This window comes from Notolepis coatsorum (assembly GCF_963971535.1).
Source record: "Notolepis coatsorum genome assembly, chromosome: 13".
In the NCBI taxonomy this organism is placed as follows: domain Eukaryota; kingdom Metazoa; phylum Chordata; class Actinopteri; order Aulopiformes; family Paralepididae; genus Notolepis; species Notolepis coatsorum.
In genome coordinates this window covers 43,496,611-43,506,003 of record NC_140177.1, presented here as the reverse complement: position 1 = coordinate 43,506,003, position 9,393 = coordinate 43,496,611, and the positions used below count along the sequence as shown (strand labels likewise).

General features: G+C 42.4%; 1 protein-coding gene across 1 annotated transcript; it reads left to right on the top strand.

The window, feature by feature from the left end:
• Positions 1 to 1,972: 1,972 nt before the first annotated feature.
• Positions 1,973 to 8,247, top strand: bcl6ab (BCL6A transcription repressor b; the record flags this gene model as incomplete). Its single annotated transcript, XM_084326917.1, has 9 exons — positions 1,973 to 2,003; positions 3,631 to 3,802; positions 3,914 to 4,135; positions 4,260 to 5,207; positions 5,310 to 5,437; positions 5,682 to 5,849; positions 6,146 to 6,276; positions 6,730 to 6,867; positions 7,274 to 8,247. 9 exons carry the CDS (start codon positions 1,973 to 1,975, stop codon positions 7,415 to 7,417), a joined length of 2,082 nt encoding a protein of 693 aa, XP_084183043.1. The 3' UTR covers positions 7,418 to 8,247.
• Positions 8,248 to 9,393: the final 1,146 nt, after the last annotated feature.

Genomic DNA, 9,393 nt, shown 5'->3' with positions numbered 1-9,393 from the left:
TAGGACCAGGCTGCAGCTGCAGATGTTTTCCTCTCTGAAGATCTAATCGAACAGGGCTTTGTTTTTTTCCTTTTCCCTGCAAAAGAGAACATTATCAGAAACATCCTTTTGCTATTTGTTGTACTTTCCCCCAAAATGTCTATTCTGTACTGTTGTTTTGCTAACAACATAACATCATATTCCTCATACTTTATTATCCTTTTCCTGTGGCAAACGTGCTTCTACATTGATGCTAAACAAGACAAATGTCTTTCTCTGGTCTGCATCCCCTTAACAATTGTGTGTATTGAGCCGTACTGTATTGTACCCATTCTGCAATCTGTTAAATAAAGTTTTCATTCATGCTTGTGTATTCCAATGTATAGGCTATGAACGTTACTGTGTGTAGTCAGTGTATGTACAGCGTGTGATACTAGATCACTGTGCACACAGGAATCCAGATCCAGTCATTTTTGTTAACTATTATTATATACACAATCAATAGAACATCAGAAATTTCCCCTTTTACACTAAAATGGAGGTCACCACATCTGGGGTTTGACGGTAAAGCAAAAGTGTGTATAAGGATAAGGAACCTTCACAATGTGACCGAGTTGCACCGTAATCCTTTGCCCACAGATTTGTTCACTATATGAAATAAAGTGATTAATATGAGGGGCAGAGACAAGGCATATGAAGGAAAATCCCAAATTAGTCCATGTTTGGTGTGTGCCACAGTGAAAAGGTACATATCAAATAGAGCAGTGCTAGAGACCCTCAAATTACACATATCCACTTCTGCGTTTCGTCACGTTTCTCCCCAGTGATGATCAGGCTTTCTTGGCCAACTAGAACAAAGTGAAATGAGCCACATTGAAAAGACAACAAGGGAAAAGTTGCAGCTGGTATCTTATCATATCGATCCAAAGTGAGAAGGGTCTCATTTCTACCATACTTAGCCAAAATTGTATGTTATTTTCTTTTGGGGCCAAAGAACAGGCTTGTTTTCTTTCTGTGCAAGGCATCACACCACACCATGTGAGCTCATGCTACTAGTTTCTTATGTACAGATTGTGTACCATATTACATATAAACGTTTTGAAGATCACATTCCTGTGTCAGATGTCTTTCAATCATTTCAGATGTTAGTGATGGTAAGATGGCCAAGAAGCCTAGATGTTAAGCGATCACATATCCGGAGGTTTTGTTTTTTTATGACCAGAGGGGAGAGGCGACTGGTAGAGGTACTTTAGCAGGTAGCAATCGTCTTTCTGCTTCTCTCTTTCTCTCTCACACACACACACACGGTTGCAGGTCAACCAACATAATTGAATGCGTTCTATTATTAAAAAAAAAAATTATCCGAAACAATAGCGTTAGCTCACAAGTCAAGCCCCCGCCCCTATAAAACAAGGAGCAGCCATATGACAGCCACATGGAAATGCTCAAAAAAACAACCATCCAGATCCCAGCTAATCAGCTATAGAGATGGTTTTAAAACGTAGAAGAAAATCAAGCTCCGAAGGCAATGCATGGCTGGTAGTGTAGCATAGACAAAATAAAACAATAGCAACACTGGCAGTATGTGAGGTATCCGCTTGAGTTAATTAAACATCTGACATTTTTGCGCAGCTTCTCTCACAAGTTCACCCTGTGAACGAGCGCAACTTCTCTCCGGTATATATAATAGGGTCAGGTGACCTTGTACTTGGACCCATCCACCGAAGAGGGGGGTTGAAAACATTAACAGACATCATATTGATCATTCAAAATGTTGCCAAAATTGACATTTGTGTATATAATAATATTAAACCATATTAACACTTACATACTAATGTGTACTTTTATATATATTCTGATAAACATGAAATGAAAGTGGAAGGAAAAACAAATCCCTCCCCACTGTGTGGTGAATAATGGTACAGCCTTCTGGTGAAATTCCGAGAATTAAGCCACTGGGTTTCTTAGAAGAACTGGATTCTCAGAACTGGTGATGCACGGAGTTTCCAGGAAAGTTTTACAAGGTGACTTTTTTTCTAATATTTCCCAGTATTATGCCAGAAGTTCCGTGTATAGTAGCAGATGCACACGCGCTGGTTATAGGCTAGATTTTATAGGCCTATATATGCGTTGGAGAATGATGTTGTGTGTTTTTTTAATAGACCTAAATCAATTCTTAGGTGTCAGTGTTGTTGACTCACCCGAGGAGTAGATCAGACATGTAGCCCAGTTACACACACTTGACTGTCACCCAGACGCTCGGACGTGGGGAACACTCGGAACCTATAGATTTGGACTTGTATTTCTTAGAGATTTGCTTTTTTTAATATGGAATCGCTGTGTATGCACTACTATTATAGGCGGAAAACAATTTTTTTTTATTTATTATTTTTGACTATAGTGTTTTACTGAAAGGACAAGGCTACTGTTCGTGTAGATTAGAATGTTCTGTAGCCTACGGTGTTGTTCTCTCGTTTATTTAACTCCGTTTGATATTTTAAACTAACTTTGTGCAAAACAAGTTGAATGTGCTCGCAGTGTGCAGAGAGTCGCGCAACAGGACCAGCCTGTTGGATCATTCTGTACTTTTTCTTCCGTGGCTCTAATAATAGTTTCACTTCCCTGCGTTTCCACTGCTTTTTGTATCAACGAGTAGCCCCAATTGTAATAGTAGAATAAACCTTTCGAGAATAAATATAGGTTTTAAATGAAACGAAATGATTATTACGCACAACTATCTGTTATAACGTTTTAATCGTATACTAGTCTAACATTAATGCTTAACTTGAAAGGACTTGTAATGAGTTACTCGCGGATCATGGAATAACACCTCAGACGGCAGTTTGTTATGTCGGGTTATAACTTCGTTGTTATAATCGTGGGGTAAATGTTAGGGTGACGTTTAAATACGACGTGTTCTACTTATATCGTGGAACAGGAAACCTCTTTGGTTCACTGGCAGCAACCTAATCCGTGCTGCGCACCCGAGACGGAATGTGCTCAATGTGTGATTCCCGTTTCTTAGAGCCAAGTGTTAGAGGCGTGTCCGTTAGTTTACCACAGAAGTCAGTGTATAATATAAACATAACTCTTGTGAATAATACACGTACAATGAATTTGCGATGTGTATTTCTCATCAAGTGCCATTTTCAACCGTTATTCGTGTGGTGTTTACATTTGCTTGTGTGGAATAATCATTATTTTCTATATGTTGTAGCATATCCTCGGATATTTCACAATAACCTGCCATGTCATTGATAAATAATATATAGGATAATTACTAAAGCAGCCCCATACGTTTTGAAGATTAGCTGAAATTGTTTATTGAACATTCCATTGTGTGTTTATCCTTCACAATGGCGCCGACTATTGATGAAACGTAGACAGGCACTTGTCAAGTTCAAGCATGGATTTAATTTATTTAGTAGGCTATTACACGTAGCCTATGGGTCCTGTATTGTAAAAATGAAATGATCAAACTATGACGTATAAATAAGGGCTATAGTAATATTTTGCTTCGTTTTTAGGCACTTTGGGCAAAATGCAATTTGACAGTCACCATTTGTATTCCTTATGCATGTCTTGGGTTAGGTAGGGTGTGTGTGTGAACAAACTATTTATCCATATTTTCGTTTTTCAAATCACCTTCAGATTCTGACAGCATGGCCACTATGGAAGATGGCTGCATACAGTTCACGCGCCATGCAGGCGATGTGCTGCTCAACTTCAACCGGCTCCGTAGCAGGGACATCCTCACTGACGTCACCATCCAGGTGGACAGCCAGTGTTTCAGAGCTCATAAGACGGTCCTTGTGGCTTGCAGGTGTGCTCCGGAATATGCAGTACTTTTCTTTTATCATTAATCATAGCCACAATCTGACAATATGGTCTCACTCACTAACTGACTGTCATCTTCTTCTCTTTTTGCCAACAGTGGCTTCTTCTACTCCTTGTTCACGGACCCTGACAAAGCCAACCTTAGTGCCATCAGCTTGGACCCCAAAGTGGACCCTGACGGGTTCTCCGTCCTGCTCGAGTTCATGTACACCTCCTGTCTGAGCTTGAAGGACAACCTGGTCCTGGCTACCATGAACACGGCTCTCTATCTCCAGATGGAACATGTGGTCGACACCTGTCGGAGGTTCATTACGTCCAGGTAAGAGAGCGATAATAGACAGATGTGATCTGAACATGCGACTTCCCGTCCGCTCAAACATGAGAAGGATCTGAGTTGGAGGGGTTTCTAAGGCTGTTTCTCTTCTTTGAACATTTTTCTCTAGGGAGCAGTCTCTGAATATGCAGATTGAAGAGGTACAGGACACCATGGTACATCTGTCTGAGAACATCATCGCCTTGAGGCCTTCTGCTAACGAAACCGAGACAAGCTTTAGACCCAATCACCTGCCGAGCTCATCCCCTCTCAATCACCTGCCGAGCTCATCCCCTCTCAATCACCTGCCAGGCTCATCCCCTCTCAATCACCTGCCGAGCTCATCCCCTCTCAATCACATGCCAGTCTCATCCGCTCTCAAAGAATGGAGGGGCTACGGGCCCAGTGTTTTCTGCGGTATCAACACTTCGGGCTCCTACCATGTCTACGGACACCTTCACGCTCCTGTTGGGAAACTAGCTGATGATCATAACGTCAGCGCCCTTCCCAAAGGGGGCACCATACCGCAGACATTCTGCTCTCAGGTAACCAACAGCAACGTGGCTGACACAGAGTCCACTGCCATCATTCACCACCCTGGGCCATCCCATCCCAACTCCCCCACCTCCGTTACCCGCCCCGTACCGTGCCCCGTGGGGGAAGAGAACCTCCAGCATCCGCAACCTAACTGCATGGGCCTGCCCCCAGGCTGTGGGAAGGGCGTCATCTGCAGCCCCCAGAGCCCCCATAGGTCTGACTGCCAGCCCAACTCCCCCACAGAGTCCGTCAGCAGCAGGAACGCCACCCTGGGCCTCAACCACCCATCTGGCTGCCCACAGGAGGCCAAGGCTCACAACTGGAAGAAGTACAAGTTCATTGTCATGAATCAGACTCCCGAGGAGAAGGAGGAAGAGGCTCAGGGAGGCGGGGCCGATGCTGGAGCTTATTCACCGACCTCCAGCCCCTACGATTCCAGTGGATTGGACGGACACATGGAGATTCAGGCAGGCGAAAGGAGCAGCGAACACGGAGAGCTACCCCTGCCACAGAATGCACAGAACAACTGCAGCAGCATCAGGTGAAATTTCATAGCAAAGTGTTGACATTGAAAAAGAGCAATAATAATAATGACTATTAGACTTTGTACTTTTATGCTAACTCCCCCCCCCCCCTGGTTTAGCCAGCTCAGATGCTCCTCCTGTGGCTCAGACGCCCCCCAGCACTTGGAGGTGTGCCCCCGCTCCCCTGGGTCATACAGCGGGGAGGAGACCTCTGAGCTTCACTCGGATTACTCCACCTCCAGCTGTGGTGAGTGTTCCTCCAGGAGAGAATGTTAGAACACTTCCACCGTCCTTTTGAGGTGTTCACCACACACCACTGATCTATCTCGAACCCTGCCCACTTTTCTCGATCCTCCAATCACAACTGTTGCCTCCCTGTCTGAGAGGAAAGCAAACAGTTGTGATTGGAGGATCAAGAAAAAAGAGGGCAGGGCTAGGTCGATTCACCATCCAGATTTGTTTGATTAAAACTCTTGTTTTCTTCTTTTTAGAGAACGGCACCTACTTCTGCAACGAGTGTGACTCCAAATTCACTGAGGCAGATTCCCTCAAAGACCATATGCTCCAAGTCCACAGTGACAAGCCATACAAGTGTGACCGCTGCCAAGCTGCCTTCCGCTATAAAGGCAACCTGGCCAGCCACAAGACCGTTCACACTGGTAAGACCAAGAGCAAACGTCTCGGCTCACAATCCTCTCCCTTAATGTCCTCAATCAATCAATCAATCAAATGTATTTGTATAGCACATTTAGACATGACACTTGTCAACCAAAGTGCTTCACAGTAAGTCGCATTGCTAAAAACAATGGAAAGTGCTAAAGTATAGAATAAACAGAAAATATAAACAACCAACGGACAGACAAAGAAACAAAACAATACGTCAACATGCACGTCACATCGGGCTTTAGTGACGTTGGTGTCTGACGGCACATCTTCTCTGCTCCTCTCGTTCCAGGCGAGAAGCCGTACCGTTGCAACATCTGCGGCGCTCAGTTCAACCGACCAGCCAACCTCAAGACCCACACCCGCATCCACTCGGGAGAGAAGCCGTATAAGTGCGAGACGTGTGGTTCTCGCTTTGTCCAGGTGCGAATATGGTTGCATTTAAAACATTTTAGGAAGCTGCTTGTTATTATCAAACAGGGTTCCCACAGACATTGCAAAATTAAATTCAAGTACTTTCTCAAGCACCATTTTTCAAAAGGGAATTTAAAAGGATACAATTTACTTTTAAATGCTGTTTTTTATAGAAGAGAAAATCTGATCCAATATTTATTTCCGACAATTAGTTACACCTTAAATTAAAAAAAAATCTATTTCTTGATTCAGAACAATTTTATCATGGATGAACAAAACTTGCAATGTGAATGGTTTTGAATTTCAAGGACTTAAGCACCTTGTAAAATAAAATGGGCTGTTTTTTGAAAAAAAATCAAGCACTTTAAGCACTTGTGCAAACCCTGATAAAATCATTGTCCATGGCGTCTCCTGTAACAATATCTTGATCTCCATGGTAACAATCTTGTTTTTCCTCTCCAGGTGGCTCATCTCCGTGCCCACGTGCTGATCCACACAGGCGAGAAGCCGTACCCCTGCGAGATCTGTGGAACACACTTCCGCCATCTTCAGACGTTAAAGAGCCACATGCGGATACACACCGGGGAAAAACCCTATCATGTAAGTGCTCTCCAGGACTCTGTCCATCACATCTTGACCCAGTGTGTCCGGTGGGCCCTCAAAGCGGATTGGTTCACTTCCACACAAATCTCTTCCTATCACAACATGGCTATCAATAGCTATAAGCCCTTGGCTATGAGCCATGATCCTAAAGAGCTTCAGCCTATGTCTGTCAAGGATTTTTTCCTAACCCAGTGGAAGGGGATTTAACTAATGAACTAACTGCTCTGATTTACAACCCCCATGCTATTTAGTTCTCCATAACTAGGGGTTTTAGAGCTTCTTGTGAACCTATCATGAAAGGGGCAAGGACCATTTTGTTATTTATTACATTATTATCTTGAAAGATATGTCTATTGAAAATCTGATCATAATTTAAATATTATACTCTTCTCTTACCCCTCAGTGTGAGAAATGTGACCTCCACTTCAGACACAAGAGTCAGCTGAGGCTTCACCTTCGACAGAAGCACGGTGCGGTCACCAACACCAAGGCTCAGTATCGCAGGGCTCCCACCAACCTGATAGCCAGCCTGGCTAAGGCCTGCTGAAACCATGGGACGATGGAGTTGCATATCTACTTGCGTTTCTTTCTTTTTTCATCAAGCACCGTGTCGTCTAAAGATACTCACTGTTGTTATTATTTCCTCTAAATGTGAACATAGAAACATATATTTTTGTCATTTTATGCATTTGTATATAAAGAGTGCACATTACTGGCGTTTTGAAAGATTGTAATACGTTTCTGCTTTTTGGTAGGAATGTCTAACGACCGAATGTATATTTAGAATGTGAATACTGGCGATTTTAAGTATTTTGTTTTTACTTCAATGTTTTTCACTGAAGGACAGTTTTTTTCTCATTCAACTTGAGAAATGCTGTTACAAAGGTACAATCATGTCATGGTTATCAGTATGGATTTGGCTAGTAATGAGCTCAAGTATTTCATCCACTTATTTCCAGTTAGGTTATTGTTGTGAATATAAGATATCTTTACAGATCGCCCTCTGCTGGCAGAGATTATATTTACACAAAGGTACCATTTCTCTAGCCTTAGTGCAGCACGTCACTTGCTTTCGGTAAGCAAACGAGTTATGTCGATGCATAAGTTATGGTACGTATAGTTATGTATTAAATGCACTTGTATATACGCAATGTATTCACGGTGCCTTACAGTGAGATGTCTGGTTTTTTTCCCATTCAGTTAATCACTGTTTTGTTTGTTGTGCGCATGTCAGCACTTAAGAAGTGTATGTACGTGTTTTTTGTATGCTTTTTTTGTTGTCAAGCGCCGAAGCTGTAAATACACCAGATCTCAAGCTAAAAACATCCTCAGGAATGTTAAGAAAAAATATATGTCTTTGTAACTGCAGAGCTTCAATGTGAAATACAAAATAAAAGAAAGTATTATATGGAAACATACATTTGTTTTTTGTTGTGGAAAATACAACATCTGGATAACTTGACATAAGTCAAGCTTTTCGGTTCCACGAAGCAGGTTTGTCTACTATGGCAAGTAACAAATCGAACATTTTTAACCTGCTCCAGCGCAGATTTAGTTCAGTTAGCTGGATAAACTGGCCACTCCCTCGCAAAAAAATGCCAGCTCCCTTCCTCACAGATCCCATTATACCATAATGAATTATGTTTTTGTGCTTTGTTTTTCTAGAGGGGGCTTTTGAAATGTAAAATAATAGACCTAAAATGCTGATAATAAATCATATTCAGCCTATGGATTTACCTTGTCCTAAATAATGCACGTCATAGGGCACGCTGGAACTATAAAACGGCAGGGGGTGCTGGGGGGTCGCCAGATGATCAAAAAAAAAAATTTGCGGTCAGGCCACTGAACTTAGAAGCAGGCCAGGCCAGTGTTTCTAGTTGCACCAGCGCAATAGTTAGATAACCTAGGTGGGGAACAACCAGGAGATCACTGCAACTCACACAAGTTGGAGAACTATCTCTCTCTCTTGCTCTCACACACACACAACGGGAGCCACATGTGATTGGTGGAGGCGGGATCCTTACGAAAAACTGCTAATCATTGACACATGCTAGCCTGTAATAATCCCCCCCAGAAAAATGTACTTTGCATTTGATATATTGCAAATATATGCCATCACACACACTGGCATTTAAAGGGTTAGAATTATAAAATGAATATGTGGTGTTATGATCAGGGCTGAAGTTGAATAAAATATTGTATTTATCAATTACAAAAAACTGAAAATCCATACAAATTTGTGTTGTTGCTAATCATACATAATGCTAGCCTGTTTTTTAACAATAATTTGTGATGCCATCACAAACACTGGCATTTAAAGGGTACAAATAAAAAAAATGCCTGCACCAGAATGCAGGAAATTAAGTCTCTGTAACAAAAAAAATCCTGGTGGGGGACCCCCAGACCCCCTGCTTAAAAAGTGGCCTGACTGGGGCTATATTTCCTGGCCTGAATGATTTCCCCAGTCCGGCCCTGGTTAAAAGCCTCCAATGCTTATTAGTGTGTGTGCGTTTGAACGTTTGC